Genomic DNA, 23,515 nt, shown 5'->3' with positions numbered 1-23,515 from the left:
GAAATAGAAGGCATTAAAACGGGAGGCCAAGAAACAAATATAGCACCCCACCGGACATATACAACGTGGGTCAGTGTGGCCGTAATACCCTCTGGTACAAAAAAAAATTATCTTGAATACAAAAAAACACCATCGAGACTTTTTAATACGTTGTAGAGGAAGGCTCGTTCTATAAAACTGCTTTGGTTTCAGACGTCTCTTCTGACCTCTTCATTGCGTGATTTACGCTCGATTGTAGCGAATTTTCGAAAAATCGCATACTTCCCCTATTTCTCTTGCAATGACTACGAAAGTTGCGTGTCTTGCGATTTTTCCTGTTGAAGTATTTCATGAGACCTTGGAAGTAAAACATATTCATTAAAATTTAATGGTTTGATTTTCCACAAACATATTGCGAACCTTCCGGCGTGTGTATACCAGCACCGATTACAGCATGACAACCGGCATTTGCGCCGCTGTTTAGAGCACCGTTTTCTCTATACGCAAATGAAAACCGCACACCCCTAGGTGCTCTCTATGAGCCGCTGCTACCGTTTTCGGCACGGTTTTCCCCAGCGCCGCGAGCTTTGCTCGTGTCTAGCACCCGCCACATTGATACCTGGGAAGAAATGTCTCGTGATGTGTCGTTTTGCACTATTAGGGACTGCTAAAAAAATTTCGTAAATTTCGTAAAAATTCTCGATAGCTGGATCATTTCGCGTGGAATCGTCCAGCTATAAGATATTTTGAGCTATGCCCTCCGCCGACGCACTTCCTAAACACTAGGCTTTAATATATATTGGAACGGAAAAAATATGGGAGGTCGACAGGACCATATCACCAGACTCTGCCTGAAATCAGCATCCTATAATGTTAATAAGACATATCACCAATTAAGGGTCGTGAAATTACACATATCTTCGTCGGCATAATCAGATTGGAGTTGGCCGCTTTTGTACAAAATAGTTTTTTTCTATAAACAGATTATGCATTTAACCAGCACATTGTTTTCGTCTTTTCTGTCCATCACTATGAACATTTTGGAAGAGCTCAAGCCACGGCGATAAATCAGTAAAAGCTAGTCGACATGGCAGTGTCGAAGAGGAAGACGAATCGCAGCTACGAATTCAGTGTTGTGAACTACCTCTTTGTGGATCTCCTTCCAAAGTTCCAATGCGTTGACCCTTGAGCTCTGCAGAATAGAAGCGCTGAGGGGTGCAACATTTTAACTTGGAAATTGCAGGTGACTCACTATTTCCGAAGATTGACCTACTGTACTATACTGCAGCAGGTTTCGGTAGGAAGAGATTAAGGTGACAATGACTTCTACTCGCGGTAGAAGAAAGCAGAGCGTCGAACCGAACCGGAACCGAAACCGAAAACCAGAATTAACCCATATTTTTAGCTGGAATTGAACCGGAACTGAACCGTAATTACTAGCGCATCTTGGGTCTAAACCTGAACCGAACCCATTTCAAAACTTCGGTTATCGGTTCGTGACGACCGGTTCGGTTCTGGTTGGTGTGTGATGGAGGGTTACGTGGAGATTCGAGCGCTCTGCCTGGGGGGGTGCTTTTGGTAGATAAACATAAATATATGCACAAAAAACGTGACTATGAGATCTTCTATCAGTTTGAGTGGCTACCAATAATTTTGTAGCATTTAGAACCTCGAACCGCTTCCGAACCGATTTACTGCCTCTGAGCCGGTTAATGAAACCGGTGTATTTTAACCCCGGAGCTAAACCGGAATCGTACCTTTATGGCTAAACCCGAACGCGAAACAACCTGAAAAACTTTCCGTTTGGAAGCTCTGGTGGAAAGCGAAGTAGATTGGAAAGGCTGTGATGGAGCATGTGGGTAGTTTTCGCGTAGAGTAAAGTTAGTCGAAATGTAATCGATTACTTGTATCCGATTACGCAAAATTGTAATCAGATTACTTAGAAATAACTTGCTTGAAAACTACTCTATTGCTCGCAAGATTACTCGAAAAAGTAATTGATTACAGGTCTTACACATACGTTATATACACACCTGAGATACAAATCACAAGCCTCTCCGCAGTTGAAAAGCAGTTATATCCGAACAAAATACCTCCGTACGTGACAATGGTAAGAAGGAAAAATTGAAAAAGAAGAACAAGAAAAAAAAGCGCTCTTGTGTATCACTCGTAGGCGGACAAACGGCAATTTCCAACAATAATGACGTCCATTGAGCTTTAGTATGCACCATACTCCATGTAGCCGATAAAGTGATTTATTTCCATATTCGGCATCTTCCAGTTGCACAGGGTGCGCTCTGTGTTGCTGGCCGCTCTGAAGTCAGGTAAATACTTTCTCCATTAACCCTATAACTATGCTTACTTTATGTACACGTCCTCCATGGTGGACACAGTAACGCCGATCCTTCCAATCCCCAGATGCTGCATTTGCTGCTCAAGTTTGGCGAACATAGACTCGAAGCCCTTTGGATCAGAGAGTCCCAGGGATATTCTCACTTCCGTTAGGCTCTCGCTATCAATTTGAGCATGATGAGCTGTCCGCCTAACGATGCTGAGAATCTGGTCCACCTTCATGTTGTGGCTCCTTGCAAGATGAATTTGGTAACCCGTACCTGGAAGTTGTTCAATTTCAGTTTAATGTCGACGTCATGGAGTGCCTAATAATGCGCGGGAGTACAATGAGGAGTCGATGTATACTTGCGAAATCAATAAAGACACACTGATCACTTGTGCACTGATCATACTGCATTTACTGGCCACCGCAATGACACACTCTAGGCTTTGAACACCTAATACGAAGTGTTATCTTGCTGCAGAGAGTTATAAGTGTTTCTACAGTCCTCGTATACGTCTCACATTGTTACGTTCTATGATGCGCGCTTCATATGCAAACAATTACGAGTACTACTAATGACTGATTATACCAAGCCCAAAGGCGATCTATTCGGCTTAGCTTTCCTGGCGTAATCCGCACAAAACATGTGGTCCAGAGGGCAGATAAACTTATTTCAATACTCTATATCGAAATGTCGTGACCAATTCCTAATCGAATACAGGTTGTTGGTCTCCATATAGCATTTTTTTCAGGCTCTGCAGATAATTAGCGGAACATGTTTTTGTGCTACCATTAATTGTGTATTGTATATGACTGTGCCATATAAGAATACTGCAGCACTTTTCCCTTTCCTGCTTGTCTGCAGATTTGACTAGGCGGAAAACGTTGTACAGGAGGCATCGGGACGTACATATGTTTAAGAGCGCCATTTCGACACTCTTTGTGCATTACAGCTATACTTACGTACTGTGTATAAGTAAGTGTGTCATGTAAGACTAAACAAAAGTTTATGAAATTTACGACATGCTTTTCTTTCGGAAATGTCGTTGAATATATCTATTTCCAATGGGGCCTACTCAAAAGTTGTGGTGTATCAGTGATTAGCATGGTCGTTAATTAACTTTCATAATTAATATTCATAATTAGTCAAATAGACGAAAGAGGGTTTTCCGCACAATTGCAAAGTTGTAGAGCACAACCCTGAGGACGTCTCGGGTCCAGTCGGGTCCATGTAAGGTTTCACCTCACGTAGTAAAAAAATTCTAACTGGTGACGTACTCGCCGGAGGTTAGTGGGACTTTCGGGCAATTGCCTTCTAGAAAATTTTGCCACCATTAAGGAAGGCTTTGGGCAATTTTTAATTGTGGGAACTTTATGTTTCTATTGAACTTTGGAAATTGCGAAGCGAACCTTACTTTTTTTCCTACAGAACTATGAAGTCATCCACGGATAACCACCGACCCAACAAAAACGATGCACAATATCGCAACAAAAAAAAACAGTAAAATTTCCGCTTTAGCCCCGCCTGCTCAATTGGCGCAAGAAGAGCCCACGAGAGATTGCGGGGAGAGAAGGATGCTGGTGGCAACCGTCTTATCAGAAAGAAAACAAAACAACCGTCTTATCATAAAGAAGGCAAAAAGCGGGTACACTTCCTCCTCCAGACGCACAGTTGGCGTGCGCTTGTTTGCGAAAATGAAGGAGGTCGGGCTAAAGCGTAATTTTTACTTTTTTTTCGACGACTTCTGTTCCAATACTATATAGTTCGTGTTGGGTCTGCGGTTATGCGTGGAGGACTTCATATTACTGTAAAAAAGTCAGGTACGCCCGCAATTTTCAAAGTTCAATTGACAGAAATAAATTTCCCTCAATTAAAAATTGTACAAAGCCTTCCTAAATGGCGGCAAGAGTTCCCAGAAGGTAATTGCCGAAAGTCCCACAATCCTCCGGCGAGTACATCGGTAGTTAGAACTTTTATCTCTTTCGGTGAAACACCCAGTATATATACAAGGTGTTTCATCCCCGAGATAAATAATTCGCGAGAAGGGTTCACCAAGCAAATAACTTGACAAGTACCTGTCAGATACCACTTACAAGCTGCGTACCCTGTGATGTTCTGAGGCTGGAATCATTAATCAGTGGTATACTCATTATTTACATAAAAATTCAAATGAGTTCCGTGAAAAAACAACTTCTAAAGCAGGGCGCCGTCGGTATTAATATGAGCAGTACTCCTCTTTAGGAACCTTCAGTGGGCACCTGTTAGAGAAAAATCTGCCAGCGAAGCGGGTCATTTGTTGCCGTAATTAATTGGTTTCAGTTTACATATTTTTTATCGCGGCTGGTCGCCGCGAAGCGCAAAAGCGCGTAATTGATTGGCGTAAGGACTTAATGCATTGGTGGATAAGGAAGTGGTGGAGCGTCCTTTTGCGACCACAATCAGCGGCGACAATAATATGTATACCGAAAGCAATTATAACTGCATGAAATGACCAGGTTCGGCGGAGATTTTTCTCCAAAGGGTGTTCACTGAAGGTCCCCAAAAGGGTAGTCTCATTTTAATGCCGACGGCGCCCTGCTTTAGAAATTATGTTCTTCACGAAACTGATTTGAATTTTTATTTAAATAATGAGCGCCTCCCACTCATTCGCACGGTGCGCAGCTTGTAGGTGGGCCATTCCACACCAAGTGATCCAGAGGTGCCGCTCGATCCCCCCTAGAATTTTATGTGAATTTTTTCGTGGTTCGCTATGACTCCGAAAGCAACAGAACATTGGTATTGTGAGCAAGAGAACGGTTTTTTCTTCTGTTTGCACCGATCCAATGAAGCAGGCGCGTCACCCAGGGAGAGCGTGGGAAGAACGATGGCGATGGACGCAGGTCTGTCTCACAGTATTTTCTAACGAAATCGAAATTTATAGGGTGCAGAGCCCCTCAAAGATGCAGTGCTTGGCGAAAAGCTATGTCGGTCTCAGCCGGTATTACGGCCCACGTAAGCCACGGAGCACGTTAAAAAGCGTCTTATTTGATAGGGGAGAGTTCATTTCAGTGTATGTAAGCAATATTCACCATCGCACTCGACGGGCTCGACGCTTGTGGCCTGCACAAAATTTGCAAAGTTTGTGCAAGTTTACCATTTTTTTTTGCAGTATAAAATTTTAGAATTTCTTCTTCAACATTTTGTCACTTTTTTACACTTTTTGCTTTTTGTTGCACTTACAACAACAACAAAAATTCAATCCCGCCGGTGCACTGTAAACCGCAGTAAAAAATCGGGAATTTGCAAAAATTCGACAAAATGCACATTTTTGACCGAAAAATTTGGTGTGAGGAAGTCGGGATAGAAGCGTGATCAAGGTGTCATTCGGTGCACCGTCTTCCTAGCAAGACGTAGCAAAAGAATCCCAGAGGTACTTTTTGTTAAGCTCAAATAATTTTTTAAGTGAAGGTAACTTCGCAAACGTGTATGCGCTGCGGCGCAGTGTACCGAATGTACAAGTGAGCGGGTCACTCACAAAACACTAGACGGAAAGAAAGGCAGTCGCATTACTGAAGAGCAAATGACGGTTGCAAACACGTGTTTGCCGCCTTCGAGACCCGACGGTTGTGCAGTGAGCGCTCATAAATCTGGCCATCTTGCGCTCTAACGAAACTTGTAGCCAGCTCGCGGTGGCGGTAAGTAAGAGATAACTAAAGACATGGAGATATATATGGTCCATTCAGGTTTCATGGTACCATATGGTTGATTTTTAGGCGTGTGGCATCCGGCATCCGTCAGTCGAGTCGTTGACATGAGTAGAGTAGTCACGACATGAACAGCGATCAAGTACTGCCTGCACCGATCACAAGCGGAGAATGCTTTAACCATTTCCTGGTTCTAGTAAGTTCCTGGTATGGTTCATTTAATTTTTGTTTTTGCATGTGTACGTTAACTCATTTCAGTATTGGAAACAGATCCCTTTAGCTGTCCACCCCTCTTGAACGCATATAAAACTTACTTAGTAGCCGTGATGTACGATCTTTTCGCTTTGTGCGCCAACAGTTGAGATGTACTGCTTGCGACATACTTGTTTGATATCTCCAGCCCCCGTAAAAGCGGGTTACCGAACCACGTTGCTGTGCTGCCGTCGCCTACGCCTCACTTCCGTTCCCCTGGTGGCGGCGGGGCTGCGCAGCGCCACCAGACGGGAGAGATGGCGATCCGATAATCGCGCGTCGTCTGCTAGCTCCAAATGCGTTGACGGGGCAGCGCTTTCCTCGGAATGCGGAGTGGAATGGAAATTGTAACCTGTTTCTTTTTGTTCCTGTTTATTGTTTTTGAAACATAAGTACACCAAGATTAGGCCACATTTGAGCAGTTCCTGGGGTCGTCAGGACTTATTGTGAAAGGTGTCACAGTAATGCAAGGAATCACGGCTGCTCCGTGAAACTGGCACAAGCGAGGGATTACCTCATTTTATTACCTCGATTACGAGGGATTACCTCAAGCGCTGCCCCGTCAACGCATTTGGAGCTAGCAGACGACGCGCGATTATCGGATCGCCATCTCTCCCGTCTGGTGGCGCTGCGCAGCCCCGCCGCCACCAGGGGAACGGAAGTGAGGCGTAGGCGACGGCAGCACAGCAAAGTGGTTCGGTAACCCGCTTTTACGGGGGCTGGAGATATCAAACAAGTATGTCGCAAGCAGTACGTATGAGAAAAAATTTTGCCAGTCACGGATGCTATCACTTTCGATACCGGATAAGCTATTTCCGGGCATTTCTGTTGTGTACATAGCTATGATAAATGTTCTGCGTTATTCAGGTCAGGTCTAACGTTTCTTTGATAGTCATCTTGCATACGGGGGATGGTTATTTCAGAGAAACATGGGTGAGCATACGAGGACATGCACATTTATACTGCTTGCCATGTGAAGACACTTTAGTGTATAAGCAAGACCTTAGAAATTGTTTCAGGGAGATCTGGGAATTTTCTCCTTGTTCCTCTGCTTAGATCATGACTTGTTCAACTCACAAAAAACCGCTAACTTAACCCCTTGTTACCGTTGTTGGACTTTCCTCCTTGTTCCTTGGACTCTGATCACTGCCATGAAACAACGGTAACAAGGGGTTAAGTTAGGGGTCTTTTGTGAGTTGAACTGCTAAAGTCATGATCTAAGCCAAGGAACAAGGAGAAAAGTCCCAGATCTCCCTGAAGTCATTTTTAAGGTCAGGCTTACACACTACACCTCACACGGCAAGTAGTATAAATGTGCCTGTACTCGTACGCTCGCCCATATTTCTCTGAAATAACCATCCCCTGTATGAAAGATGACTATCAAAGAAACGTTATATCTGACCTGAATAACCCAGTATCATAGCTTTGTACACAACAGAAATGCCCGGAAATAGCGTATCCGATATCAAAAGTGACAGAACCCCTGACTGACAAAATTTTTCTCTTATACGTACGTCCCCACTGTTGGCGCACAAAGCGAAAAGATCGTACGTCACAGCTACTACGTGCAAGAGGAGTGGACAGCTAAAAGGTTCTCTTCCCAATACTGGAATGAGTTGACACACACATGAAAAAAAAAATGAAATGAACACTGGCACATCCAAGGAACTTACTGGTGAAAGCATTCTCCATGTGTGTTCGGTAGAGGGAGTACTTGATCACTGTTCATGTCGTGATTACTCTAGTCATGCCAACGACTGGACTGACGGATGCCGGATGCCACACAGCCAAATATCACCCATAGGCTACCATAAAGCAAGAATGGACCGCTATCCCCATTCTTTACTTATCTCTTACTTAGCACCACCGTGAGCTGGATAGAAGTTTTGTTAGAGCGCAAGATGACGAGTTTAATGAGCGCTCACTGCACAACCATCGGGTCTCGAAGGACGCAAACACGTGTTTGCAACCACTATTTGCTCTTCAATAATGCGACTGCCTAGTGTTTTGTTTCCGTCTAGTGTTTTGTGAGTGACCCGCTCAGTTGTTCATTCGGTACGATGCACCGCTGTGCGCATACACGTTTACGAAGTTACCTTCAATTAAAAAATTATTTGAGTTTAACAAAAAGTACCTGCGATTTTTTTTAATACGTCTTGCTAGGAAGACGGTGCATCGAATGACACCTTCATCACGCTTCTGTCCCGACCTCCTCACACCGAATTTTTCGGTCAAAAATGTACATTTTGTGGAATTTTTACAATTTCCCGATTTCTTACTGCTGCTTACAGTGCACCGGCGTGGTTGGATTTTTTGTGTTGAAAGTACAGCATGGGGGCTATACGACAAAGAAAATTCCAGAGAAGAAAAAAGAAAATAAGAAATTCCAGAATTTTATGTTGCAAAAAATTGGTGAACTTGCACAAACTTTGCAAATTTCGTGCATGCCACAAGCGTCGAGACCGTCGAGTGCGATTGTGAAAACTGATTACATACACTGAAATGAACCGTCCCTTATCAAATAAGACGCTTTTTAACATGATCCGTGCTTTACGTGGGCCGTAATTCTTCCTTAAAACGACATCGGTTTTCACCAAGAAACTACATCTTTGAGGGGCTCTGCACCCCAAAGTTTCAATTTCGTTAAAAAAGACCAATGTTCTGTTGCTTTCTGAGTCATAAGGAACCACTAAAAAAATTCATATAAAATTCTAGGTGGGGCGGGGGGGGGCGATCGAGCGGCACCTGTGAATGACTTAGCGTGGAATGGCCACGTGGTATCGGATAGATACTTGTAAAAAAGAAAGTTATCCGATTGGTGCACCCATTCGCGAATTATTTAGCTCGGGGACTGAAACACCCTGTATATATGGTATAAGCTCTAAAACAGTAAAGGATGGAATTTCTCCGTTTGTTCCGGGAGTCGGTTCCTCTGTTCTTGTTGATTATCTATTTGTACTTTTCAACCATTTGCAAAGTTAGGCAAGGTCCAGCTGAAATGGAAGATCGCTAACGTCGATTCGATATTTACAGCTGAACATGCGTAAGACCTGTTCCCTGCTAAGCACATGTGCAAAAAGTTTAGAACACATTGTTTAATCCAGCATTATGACCCATTTACCATGCAATAATTTTCTTTCCCCAGCCCAGCACCGGTTTCCCAGCGGCTTCTCTTGCACAACTCGAATCGCTTGTTCCTATATTTGATCTGCAACCAATTGCATCTTTCTCGATTTCAGGAAAGTTTTTGTTATAGAAAAATTTATTGACTAAACCTGCGCCAAAAACTTGGTGACGGGCACACTAGTTAGAATAGGTGCAAGCTCTGCCTACTGTCAAGGCAGAATGGGATGGGATGATTCGAATGAAATTAATGGAGGTCAACCAGCGATGCTCATGGTTCCACGTCTCACAATAAGGGAAGGATGAACTCGCCACCTTCTTGAGAACTCATCCGTCCGCACCACTACCTTTTGACTACTACGCCGTTGATCAAACTCTGGCTCGGTGGTCCAAGCAAAGCACCATAGAACGTCACGGAGTGTTCCAGGTAGCCAGACACATATAGTTGTTGGTCAAGAGACGGCCGACGCTTGGTCAATCCGCCTTCGGTAGCTTTCGCTCGTTGCGTTCTGCAGTATAACTTTCGCCATCGCAGAAGGCGAATAGGATGCAAGGGCGGAAGCGGAAACAACTGCTGTCAATCGCCCATGATACGCGTGCACAGCTGCATTGACACACTGGGGCGTTGCTGGCGATCGCGTATGGAAGATGTAGCAGAACGGCTCGCAACGGGGTCTGTGCAATATTGTAATATATAATATTGCAGAGTATGCTCCTTGACAAACTAACTTTTTGTAAATTTGAATGCAGTAGTATTGCTTTGGCTTAAGGATTATCTTACAGGTAGAGAGCAGTGCGTTGTACTTAACGGATCTAAGTCACCCCGGGCCACTGTCACATCAGGTATTCCACTGGGGGTCTGTTTTAGGCCCACTGTTCTTAATATATATATATATATATAAGAAAAAGAATCACTTAACCGTAAGGAAACAGAAGAAGTTAGCCCGCGATGATATACCCCTGCCGAATGACACCGCAGTGACTGCGCCTCCCACTGCAAATCCCGTAGATACAGCACCCGACCCCCAACCGACACCCATTGTTCCCGCTGCAAGTCACGTAAAAAATAATGTCGTGAATTTATCATCCGCAACCCTCACTGACCACGAACTCTCGCTTCTTAATCGGGGACTGTCCTTCTGTCCAAACAGTGACCTGTACAACGAATATCAGCTTCATTTGGATTTAGATAACTTCGCAAGACAGTTGCGTCTCAAAGAATATTTTCATGACAAAGCCAGCTCATCGCGAAACCAATTCGGAGCCCCGTCAAATTTCACTCCTGATTCGAACCGAGAAAAAGCTTTAGATATGTACATCAAAGCTGTTCAAAGGGATATCCTGCGAGCCTATCAAAATTCTGACCGCGGTGCAGTGAAACCTAACCTTACTAAAGTGGAGCATGACAGTATCTCAGCCTTAAGGCAGCGCAGTAATCAAAAGAGCAGACAAAGGTGGTGCCCTAGTAATCATGGACAAGGAAACCTATATCGCAGAAGGAATGCGGCAGCTCGGTTGCCAAACATTCTACAGGCCCCTAGAAAATGATCCCACCAATGACATCAGCACCAAGATCACAAAGAGATTGAAGGTCAGTAAGAAAATCGACGATAATCTATTCGAGTACCTCCTGCCACACGACCCCAAACCTAGCCGATTTTACATGCTCCCTAAAATTCATAAGCCAGGAAATCCCGGTCGCCCCATAGTATCTTCGAATGGCACATCAACCGAAAAAATCTCCACGTTCGTTGACCACCTCCTCAAAGACATCCCCCCAAAATTCCCGTCATACATAAAGGATACGAACCATTTCCTGCAAATAATTTCGGATATCGAAGTCCCGACCGGTTCCCTGCTTGTAACACTCGATGTTACCTCATTGTACATCAATATTCCTCACGATGACGGCATCCATGCCACTGTCGTAGCATATGAAAAATTTTCAGAAAAACCGTACGACTCTGCTGTCATAGAAACACTAATTTCTCTAATACTCACATGTAATAATTTTGAATTTGACAACAGGCATTACATTCAAATTAACGGCACAGCCATGGGCACGAAAATGCCCCAAATTACGCAAATATCTTTATGGGTGATCTAGAAGGACGCTTCCTTGGCACCTGTCAACTTAAACCCCTAATTTTTAAGCGTTTTTTGGACGACATATTCATGCTGTGGCCACATTCTGAAGATTCGCTTCTGTCTTTCATTGAAAACTTCGGTAACGTGCACCCCACAATACAATTCACTCACGCTTATTCTAGAGAGAGCATAGATTTTCTAGATGTCCATATAGGCATATCCAATGGCACACTCGTAACAAATCTGTACCGAAAACCGACTGACTCCCAACAGTACCTATCATTTCACAGCTGCCATCCCCGACATACAAAATTGGCCATACCGTACAGTCAGGCCCTCCGCTACCGGCGCATTTGTTCCCAAGAGGACGAGCTGGACGCAAACCTTAACGATCTTCAAAACACGCTGGTCAGCCGAAACTTCCCCCAGGATCTCGTGAAGGACGCGATATGTAGAGCCCGCCGTACTAATCGCAGTGAACTTCTAAAAAACTCAACACGCCCCGAACGCCCCAAGCGGGTTAATCTTACAGTCACCTTCAATGGCGCGATCCCTAACCTTAAAAACATACTGAAACGTCATCACACAATTTTAACACAGTCGGAGCACCTTGGAGAAATATTCCCAGAACCGCCTCGCATAGCATATCGTCGTGCAAGGAATCTTCAAGACCACTTAGTCAACGCAAAAGTCAATAAGCCACCTCCTACAACCGAAGGCTGCCACCCATGCAACGGACGAAGATGCCAAATTTGTATTCTAATGCAGACTGCAGACAGGGTACAAAGCACAAACAGCAACTTCCAAGTAAAAATCAAAACTACTTCGGACTGCAACTCATCCAACGTAGTATATCTATTGGAATGCAACGCATGCAAAGCACAATATATCGGCCAAACTACAACATCATTCCGAATTCGTTTTAATAATCACAGGTCCGATATTACAAAGAAACCAAATCTCCCTGTGTCGCGTCATTTCAATCAAACCGGCCACTCATTCAAGGACATCCACGTGTACATCTTACAATCTGGTTTCCCCTCAGACCGTAGCAGGCAACAACGTGAATCATTCCTAATCCACAAATTCCAGTCTACGATAAACGAAGACCCCGGCGTATTGTCTACAGTTCGCAGCCTTAGCTCCTAGACAAAGTCCCCCGACCCTCTTTCGTTCTTTCTGCCGTCTCTCTGTTATCATTTCAGGTTTATCAGACGACCAAGGAGAACTCTCCTGGAAGACAGCCAACGCTCCTGCAAGTACTCAATGGACCATTAGCAACAATGCTCCTGCAACATCACCAACTCCGCTCCACGTGCACTGTTCCCCTCCCATTTTCCCCCTTTCCCTTGTATATAAGCCCTTGTCACCTATTTCCAAGTTTAGTTCTGTTGAAGGCAGCGCTGACTGCCGAAACGTCGACCCCTAACTGTAAATATATTCCTAGAGCCCCCTTAATTAGTAATGTAATAAAAGTAGCAAATGTTTTTAACCCTTATACGGCCTCCCAAGTCTCTTCATTACTTGTAGTCTATATATATATATAGATATATATATATAAACGATCTTGTAACACTAGTAGTCATTCAATCCAAGTTTTGCACAGAAAATCCACGACAAGTTTTGAACTCTTATTTTTGAATCACTTTAAATAACTTTAAAATTGCTCATTTGAAATAGTGCATAATCTGAGTCAATTCAATACTTCTTGTGGATTTTCTATGGAACACTCAGGTTGTAGAAAACAATAACTAAATAGAAAGAGCAGGCACAGAGACATAATTTATTTGAAAATCAACGACGCCATCTTGAAGAAATCACTCCGGTACGGGCGGCTGGACATCGTTGGGCACGATGACGGGTGGTACGCTAGTTTCAAGGCACCACACCAGATGGCACCACCATCATTGCGATATGTGTGAAAGAAAGAGAGCAACAATATACTATTGTCGGATAAAAATGGCAACAAGAAACACACTGTCTAAACATGTGACAGCATAGAGGAAGCACTACACATCGGGGAAATTAGGCCCAACCGCAACGTAACCGCACATCACTACGAAACTCTACGGCAAACACAAGATCATAACAACAAAATGCAAGCAGCAGTTCAAATCACAACAAGAGTGAGACTTCTGAAGAAGTCTAAACATACGACAGCACATAGAAAACAGTGCTCATCAGAGAACAAGCTTAAGACGACCGCTCAGACCTAATTACAGTGCAGTGCGCGACGTCATCGGGGGAAAGGGCCCAACCGCTATGGAACTCAACTACGGCAAACACTCTCGGTCACAATCGTTGCATTGACACTCACCTATTCACTACAATGAAGAAGCAGCCGAACGCATGATCGCTCCCAACAAGAGCACGCAAGGAACCTATGCACGTTGTCACCGTCAGTGGGTATTCGTCTTGCGCATGCGCTCGTCATCATCATCCAGTTAACGTCATCCCATTGTCTCGAGGTGCACTGTTTTATTTTCACCAACGGCCAATGCAACCGCTACAGACAAGGTCCATCTGAAACAATGGGGCCACGGCATGACATCATTACTTCCTGTCGCAGGCATGCAGGTGCATGGTTGAAGGACGCGTATAGCCGCGCTCTAGACAGGAGACTTATTAGTTACTGCATCACTATCCCAAGATTATTTCCTTTATCCTACTATAATGATTGCACAAAAACCTTAAAAAGTACTGCAGAAAAGCACAAAACACCATGGACGAAAGCTGATCGTAGCTATTAAGCAGTTTTATCCCAAAGACAACAACTTGGATGTGAGATGATGAACCGGGAGTTTCACCGCCAGGGGCGATACTCTACCCCATTGCTGATGGTGATGCGGGGAAATAATAATAAAATAATGAGCCCATTCAAACATGAGACATAATGAGACGTACCAAAACAAGAAAGAACAAAATATATGTTATGTATGTGTTCAGACATTCTGCGGTTACTACTGCAGGAGATGGAGCAAGAGCGCGTGTGGCGTTCAAGATTCCGGAGAACGGCTTGAGAGACCAGGGGTCCAGCAGGGGTCCAACTAACAACAAACCGACCTTTATTAAGTTCCGAACAAAAAAAAAAAACATTAAGCCGTTCGATCTGAACACACCCAAAGCATGGGGCTGCCACTTGGAACGTATGAATCTCTACCTCAAGGAAAATGGAATCACGGAGGAAAGTCGTAGGAGGTCAGTCTTTTTAACACTGTGTGCATCTGATACTTACGTCTTGGCTCGATCTCTGCTGCTTCCACGAAAATTGTCGGAATCCTCATTTTCCGCGAAGTGTACAAGTCAGTTACAGAAGACTTCGCCCCGCAAGCCTAGAAGATTCTTCGACGATTTCATTTTCACAAGAAAGATCGGTGCGAAGGGGAGAGCATAAAGACATGCATGGCCGAAATCCAAAGATTCAGTGAGTTCTGTAATTTCGCCGATTTGGATAATATGGTTTGAGATCGTCTGGATCGTTCATGCCACTCAGAAACGTGTATTTGCAGATCCGCGTTTGACACTCAAGTCTGCTTTGGAGTTAGCCCTAGCTGCAGAGGCGGCTAACACGAACGTTTCCGAGATCTATGAATCTATGAGAGATGTAAACTACATTTCGAATCACCCAAAAACTAAAGCAAGTAAGCAACAGAAGTACAGATTGTAACTTCCCAATAGGACAGGGAACACCTGCATTCGCTGTGAACAGTGCCAAGGAGGCCAGAGCTATCGTTTCAAAGATGCGACCTTCAATGTCGGCAAGAAGGAAGGCCACTTGAAGCAAGTATGTTTCAAGAAATGCACAAGTTTGAACACAAGGACCGGTGCAACATCTGCAGGACGAGATGCCTGAGGTGGACAGTATGCACCACTTAGATGCGCTACGGTCTACCAGAAACTGTGAACCGATTAAGGTCGACGTTGAACTTGATGGTACATCAGCAACGGCGCAGCTGGATTCGGCAGCTGGGCCTTCGATTCTGAGCGAGTTCAGAGATACGTCGGAAAGGGAAAAAAAAGAAAAAAGAGAAACACTGTCAAGGAGCCCGCGATAAGGGAATCACACACGTAACATGAAAAACGGTTAGGAGCAACTTGCTAAGGAGCATCAAGTTGCTCCTAACCGTTTTTCGAGTTCACAGAGTATGATTCAACAAAGACTATGGAGTCAATCTCCTACGCTGCAGCCGTCATCGACGATTCTGCGAACGTGGGAGCATTAGCAGCTAGCGATCTTGGGGCCACTCGACGTCGATGTACAACTCAAGAGCGTCAAGACTCGAGAGTCGATTCTAGTAGCACCTGGTGATGAACCTTGTCCATGGTTCAAGGATTAAGGGCCGGTTTCACCAACGCGGATTAACATTTAAACGCAGTTTTCGTAAACGTAAACCGAGATTAGAGCAAGCGTTTCGTTTCACCACCGCCGTTTAGCGAAATCGCCCGTTAAATTTAACGGAGTTTCTTAATCGGCCGTCAACGGGCGATTAAACTCGGATTTCAAAGTGGCGACGATGTTACCAGGAGAAATGTAGAAAAGTGAATCACCCGCGGTATAAAACTAGGCTCTTCCGACGATACGCAGAGTTTTGTGACTCCAAATATATAATAATAGTTGCCTCCGGAGGTATGTTTCAAGATCCGACGGGGAATTTGTAGAATCTTACGTCCACTTTTCAGCAAAAAGCGGTGCGTACCCGAAATAAACACATTTGCTTTGTATCGGGTATCTTGCTTCTTTCACATAAAACTTTTTTAAAAAGCAGATTTTTCATTGTTTTCGAGGGCATCCGTTGCTTTAGCATGCCATACAAACAACGCTTTGCGCGATTATGAACAAATGTGTAGTATGCCATGACGCACGGAACATTCGTGCAGCCTCTATCGATGACTACAGGTGATCGTCGGGAACGAAAATTACTGTGTTCAACTGTCTGTATACCGCCAGTGGTTGCATTTGCTGAAGGGCTGCCGTTACTAGTATTTATTGTTTTAAAGAAACGCGAGTAGTAAACGAAAACAGAATTGCTGTCGTCTGCTTGTTTAACGCCACACGTTCGTCTGCGTTTGACAAACGGTGATAATCAGAGTCCTTCCATAGCTGTGCAGGTTGCAATGGAATACTTTGACGAAGATTTGGACGATCTGCACTTGAGTCTCTGCGTTCAATCTTCAAGGCATTACATGAGGGATAGCACTGACCCTTTCACGTTCATGACTGACGTACAGTTTCACAACAGGTTCCGTCTGACAAAACATACAGTGTACTCTCTTCTTGTGGAGATTGAAAGACACCTTGAGTACAACTCAGACAGGAACTTCTCCATACCTCCCATAAACCAATTCCTAACATGCCTTCGTTTTTTTTGCAAGTGGTACTTTTCAAATTGTGGTAGGAGACACTGCCGACATGAGCAAGTCAACTGTCTGCAGGATAATTAAGCGAGTGTCACATGCCCTTGCTTCTTTGTCTCCCATGCACATAAAGTTTCCAACAACAGAAGAAGAGCAAAAGGAGACAAAACTAAAATTTTATCAAATCACCGGTATTCCAGGAGTCATTGGGGCAATTGACTGCACCCATGTGGCAATACAGTCGCCAGGAGGGGATACAGCAGAGCTCTTTCGAAACCGAAAGGGTTACTTTTCAATCAATGTTCAATGCGTTTGCAACGCGGACCTATGTATTACTGACATTGTTGCTAGGTGGCCTGGACAACGTACTGTCGTCTGCTATAAAAATAACCAGGTAACGAGGCGCGCGTCAGATAGTTCTGCAAGACTGTGTTAATAATACGGAAAAATGACCTCAATGTCACTGTTTCTTGAATTTTACAGGTTTTATTTGCAAAGTAATTTCAAGTTTATGTACACGGCATTAGGTACTGTTGGGTTAAGTTACCCACGTATCCCGCAGTTATTATAGCCAAAAGTGACTTCCGACAAAACTGTTTGCCAGTCCGCTACATACCGCTGCTTCCATCATCCAAGCACACACACACACGTTCGAAAGACGAACAGTAGAGATGCTCCCGAGTGTACCGCAGGCGGGAAGCGTCGGTTCCCCCGTATTTAGCTTTTGGAGTTGGAACTGAAGCACAGCACGCACAGATTCAGTTGAAGTATCCTTTTTCACTCACGAGGGTTTTCACGTTTTTGTTTTCGACTGCGAAAGCCCATCACAGCATGCAAAAGGCACTACATAATCTACACAACGTACACTGAAGTTGAAAATCGATGCCCACGCTTCAGGTGCTGTTGTGCATGATGCAAACGATCACAAAACGCACACACGCGGACACAACACAAAGCTGGGTACATCTCGCCCTGCATAGGAAAGCAGAAATAAGATCGCCCTGCGACAGCACAGTGAAGCAAATAAAACCTGTGAAACGTCGGTGCCACGATGCGTAGTTTCAAAATTGCACAGGGAGAAACCACGTAAGCAAACAACAAAGCCAACGCGCGCCGCCGTCACCCACACGTCACTGTCTCTGGCCTCCGCGGCTCTCGACCAATCAAATCCCGCTCGCTGTTTTCCCTAGCCTAGGGAGTCCGATCAGCTAGCTGCGCCGACGAAATCGGAGTTTTGCAGTCGTGAAACTGCGATTTGTGACTCGGTGCTCCGTTATGAGATCTCCGTTTAGCGCTAACTTAATCCGCGTTGGTGAAACCGGCCTTAAGGCATTCAGGTCGAGGCAGCTCACGCATTCATCGACAGGAGACGGGCATGGTTGAGCTACCCAGTGTTTGCTGAAGGACTGCGGAAGTTTACGGGATCAATAGTTTCTGTTGACATCGAAAAGGAGGCAACAGCACTTTTCAAGAAATGTCGTCCAACTCCGTTCGCAATGAGGGACAAAGTGGCAACTGCCATAACGCAACGGCTTTTGCTTCTCTGGAGGAGTACTAGAGCTTACAGCATTTTCGAGGTGGGCCACACCGATAGTTCCCGTGCACAAGCGTGACGGTACTTTGTGGATATGTGTGGAGACTACAGGTGTACGGTGAACACCGTCAGTCAACCGGACAAGTACCGTCTTGGAAATGGCCCGTTGGAAATGGAAATGGAAATGGAAACCGTTGCCGTCTTGGAAATGGCGTGGTTGTAAGCGACCTCGACCACACACAGGCGTATCTGCAGTCGCCAGTTGATGAAGAGTCGTCGAACCTCTTGATGCTGAACACACCATTGGGCCTTTTCAAAGTAAAGCGCTTACCATTCGGAATTTTTCAACGTTTTATTGAGTCGTTACTGTGAGACATACCAAGTGTTGCGGTATACCTGGACGACCACTTCTCTGGCAGGTGTGTTCAAGACCATCACCAGTTCAGGCGGTGTTGGAATGTTTACAACATTCAGGGCTGGGATACACCGATACGAAGGGCTTTCTTGCCGTACCTTCCATGGACTTCTTAGGGTTCAATATCAGTGCCGCAAGGATACGTCAATGCACCGACAAAGTGAAGGCTATTCACAACGCAAGAGATCCGAGGTACAAGATAGAGCTTCAAGCATTTCTTGGCATAGTTAACTTTTATGAGCATTTTACAGCGAACCAAGCAACACTTCCTGAGTCCTTACACCAACTGCTGGACAAGAATGCCAACTGGAAGTGGTCAAAAGTGCACACAGTGACCCAGCAGCACGCCAATATATTGGTCCAATATTGGACCCATACGGGCTGTCAAAATTACCAATATTGGACCCATACGGGCTGTCAAAATTACCAATATTGGTCCAATATGGGCTGCAATATGGGACCAATATGGGGAGTTCAACCAGGCTCCATAGATTCCGTTGTCATTAGAGGAACAAGCGATATTTTACCTGAATGAAACGTCCTATCCGAGTGCTGCGCATGTGCATTAGTTGTACGACGCGTGATTTCACTCAAATGACCACATTCACAGTCGGTTCGACCGATTGGCATTGGCATCACGAATCAAGGTAGCGGCTGTTTGCAGCAAGTGGAAAGTTGAGTTGTTGAGTTGCAGTGAATTTTGATTGCCTCATACGTTGACTGTTTCGAACAATATGTATCGTCTACGGAAAGTTGTTGGATCTAATGACGTATTGCACTAGGCATTTCACACGCTTCAACGTCCAAAATGTCATGCTGCTTGGGCATTTGTACAACATGGGTACATAAAATTTTCTGCATTTTCATTCAGTATGGGGTGTAGAGGGGCAATATGGGGCCCATATTGCCAAGTTTTAGTCAAAATGGGGGTAATCCTGGCAGAACGGGTCCCGTATCGCCAATGACCAGCCAATATGGGTCCAATATTGCGTGCTGCTTGGGGAGTTTCAGAAATATCAGGAACACTTGGAACTGCTCCTCTGCCACTATGACTAAACGAAGGCCTTCGTGTTGTTTGTGACATATCCCTGCTTGGGGTAGGCGCCGCCTGTCACATGTCAGCAACGCTGGATTGGTTTTTTTGGGCTTTTGCTTCACGAACGCTACACGAGAGTGTGCGGAACTACGCCCAGATTGACAAGGAAGCTTTCGCAATTATTTTTGGTGTCACCAAGTTCAAACAGTACCTCTACGGACGGAAATTTGTAGTCCACAAGCCACAAACCATAACTTGGAATTTTTCACCCACATCGGCAGACGCAGCAAATCTTCCACCGCGAATGCTTCGCTGGACACATTGTGGACGAAGAAAACCTTGATGAGAGGTTTGCGAGATTTGCATTTGCGAAATGCGAGAACCAAACCTCCCATTCTCTCAGGCCGCATTTTTTTTACACTAACGGTCAGCGCAACTGCTACAGGCACCTGAAACAATGAAGCCACTGTATGACGCCATCGCCTTTTCTATCTGAGGCTGCACAAGGACGTGTACACCCGCGATAGACAGCAGCAAATAGTTTATACAAACTCTCCTATTATTTATTGAATCGCAAGATTCTTCGTTTATACTACTCTTAATGATATTCAATCTTACACTAAAATTCAACAATTACAATAAAAGCACAAAACACCATGCATGAAATCTGATCGTAGCAATTAAGCATTTTCATCCCAAAGACTCACCAAAAAGCACCCTTGGTACTTTCAGTAATAAGAATGATGTTTCAGGGACTTTTCATTTTCAGTTTTTGTATTTTGATGATTCCCTGTCACCCTCTAAATACTACACGAGAGCATGGAAAGAAAGCGCAAATTCGATCTCGAGGGTGTATCCCTACTTACCACGCCCCAGTCCTCCTCCGTCCCATGACATCAACACATGACTATACTCCACCATAGCACGACGATGCCAGCCTATGATTTTAGTTACTTATTCGTACTTTTTTTTCTTTTCACTGTGGCCATGGTAGTGTTATTTACTATTGAGAGCGTCCGCTTATGAATGCGACATTGTATGAAAGTTACGCCCGTCTTGAGTTGGTGGACTCCGAGTGTCTGAAGACTGAAAACATGTTCCTACATACTCGTATATATATATATATATAAGCAGGAAAAATGAGAAGATGACGAAGAGCTTACAGGAAAACACAAAGGGGAGCTTATTAACACATATAGGGATAGGGGTCGACGTTTCGGCAGTCAGCGCTGCCTTCGACGGGACTCAATGTCCAAGAGTCCCGTCGAAGGCAGCGCTGACTGCCGAAACGTCGACCCCTATCCCTATATGTGTTAATAAACTCCCCTTTGTGTTTTCCTGTAAGCTCTTTGTCGTCTTCTAATTTTTCCAGCTTATTTCATTCTCGTGGTCAACCGCCCTCCTAAGCTTCTAATCTATATATATATATATATAGGGTGTTCCAGTTAAGATTGACCCCACCTTTAAAAAATAATGAATCATTGCAGAAGAATGAAATCAAGTGCATAGTGTTACCAGTGACCTGGAGCATTCAATAGTATTTTTTGTCGCACAATTAACTGATTAATTAATTAATTTAATTTTCTAACTTTTTAATTAGGAGGATGACACCGGAGACGTCAACTGTGAAGTTGTGGGCGTTGACATGAGAAAGCGAATGCAGTGTGTTGCAACTCTCTAGCTCATACGAGTCTTTCTTTCCCGGGCCAGCAGAAAGGGCCCGGAGTTCCGAAAATACGACGGAATCAGTTTCCGTCGCGCGAAAAGAGCGCTTGATTGCAGCGCTTTCTCACATTCGCTTGACGAACAAGCATTGATGCCGTCCGTTCCGCCTATGCTGTTATCTGTCACGGGTGCGGGGACACCAGCGAGGTCACTGCGGCGCTCTATCTCTTGATTTTTTAGGTGTGAAGCGACACAAAACACGGGAAGCGGAAGATATCTGCTCACGGCTTACCTTGAACCACGAGCGCGAGATTATTAAATCAATGAGAAAGAAAGAAAAGCGATTGTAAATCGCTTTCTAGCAGGTGCCACCGTAGCAGACGACAGAGCCATGATAAAATTTGCTACCGTAAATGTCTCCGGTAATGGCGGCTAGCGAGCGGAGCTCCGGCGACGGCCGGAGAGATACGGTGAGGGTGACGTTATCTGAGCATGCGCAGTTGCGTGGCCGCGCCGACGGTAATCTACCGTGCGGGAGGACGCAGTTTGCTAAAACTCTCTAGTAACGGAAACGAAACGGAAACGAAATTGAAAGGCCGGTATCAGAAACGGATAACGAAAATATAGCAGTAACGAAAATGGAAACTGTAACCAAAATACGTCCGTTACCCTTCCCTGGCTGTAGCGGCGTTCTGTCTAGTCTTCTGTCGTACGTGAACAGAACTTTTCCACTGCCCCAGACTTCCTCGCCTTCGACTGGGCCGTTTCGCTCGCTGTCGTTGCAGGTGTAGCCTCGGACAAATGAGAATATCAGCACAGAAAAGGTTGTATGTGTTGCGCATTACATAAGCCTAGTGATAAAGCTGGGTGTTCCAGGACCTCACATATTATTCTAGAGAGCAGCGGTAGGAGTTTTCATAATGAATGAGGATTATACTGCTGTTGTGATTCTAATGATTGAAAGTTGCAAGGGTGCTTTTTGGTAAGTCTTTGCGGTGAAAATGCTCAACTGCTACGATCATATTTCATGTATGGTGTGTTTTGTGCTTTATTTGTTGTTGTGAATATCATTAACAGTAGGATAAAGGAATAATCTTGCAAATCAATAAATAATAGGAGGGTTTGTATAAACTGTTTCACTCTGTCTAGCGCAAGTCGACACACGTTCTTGGTGCAGTTCAGAGAATGTGGTGATGTCACGCAGTGACTCTATTTTTCAGGTGCCTGCAGCAGTTGCAGTGACGGTTAGTGGAAAAAAGTCTAGCCTGAGAAAATGGGAGGTTCAGTTCTCGCTGCGAATATGGGTTGCTTCTCAGTGGACTGTGTTGTGCATTTTCGTGGATTTTCTGACGAGCAGATTTACGATGAGGACAGTTTTTGAATAAGTGGAGTGTGTGTGTGCTTAGAAATAACTTGACGTTGGACAGCACGTTTTTCACCGTGTTCAAGTACTTCTCTCTGCTTGCTCTCCTTTGCTGTCCAGCAGTCCGTGCCGTCCGTCCACTCCCAGACGCAATTGCTAATGCTGGACCATCGCAAGCGGCTATGGCGGCGCACCAGCTCCGGTGGCGCAGCGGTAACGCGTGCGCTTGGAGACTGGGAGGTCTGTGGTTCGAATCCGCGGGCCGGCTGTGCCGTCTGGGGTTTTCCCTGGGTTTCCCTCAGATGTGTAATAGGCGTATGCCGGCACAGTTCCCCTGAAGTCGGCCCATGGACGCAGCTATCCTCCCCCCGAGCGGATTCCGCTCGGTCTTCCACTTCTCCCTTTCCTCTCCTCCTCTCAACCACCTTTCCCTTCCCGAGAAACATGCCGCCTAATCTGGCAGGCAGACCTCTCGGGTTCCTCCCTACGACACTCCTCCTCCACACTCCTCCTCCGCTATGGCGGCACCATCACCGCCCGTTCTGCGGCGGTCTACTCGTCCACGACGACCATGCCATGCTAAGTTTGGCCCTCCATCAAATGGCGCGGCGGAAAGGGTAGTGCAGACGGTAAAGGCCAAGCTGAACAAAAGTACTACGGGGGATTTCAAGACGCAGGTCGCCAGG

The 23,515-nt window shown here is 45.0% G+C and overlaps 1 protein-coding gene across 1 annotated transcript in view; it reads right to left on the bottom strand.

The window, feature by feature from the left end:
• The window catches only part of LOC135389445 (uncharacterized), a 475,452-nt gene that overhangs the window by 125,779 nt on the left and 326,158 nt on the right, over positions 1-23,515 (bottom strand). The window contains exon 23 of the mRNA XM_064619493.1: positions 2,342-2,591. Within this exon, the coding sequence (XP_064475563.1) occupies positions 2,342-2,591 (250 nt within the window). The remainder of the gene's footprint in view (positions 1-2,341; positions 2,592-23,515) is intronic.

The sequence above is a fragment of the Ornithodoros turicata genome, chromosome 3, assembly GCF_037126465.1.
Source record: "Ornithodoros turicata isolate Travis chromosome 3, ASM3712646v1, whole genome shotgun sequence".
NCBI classification, from domain to species: domain Eukaryota; kingdom Metazoa; phylum Arthropoda; class Arachnida; order Ixodida; family Argasidae; genus Ornithodoros; species Ornithodoros turicata.
Note: the sequence above shows the minus strand (reverse complement) of the source record. Positions and strands in the feature narration are given on the sequence as shown.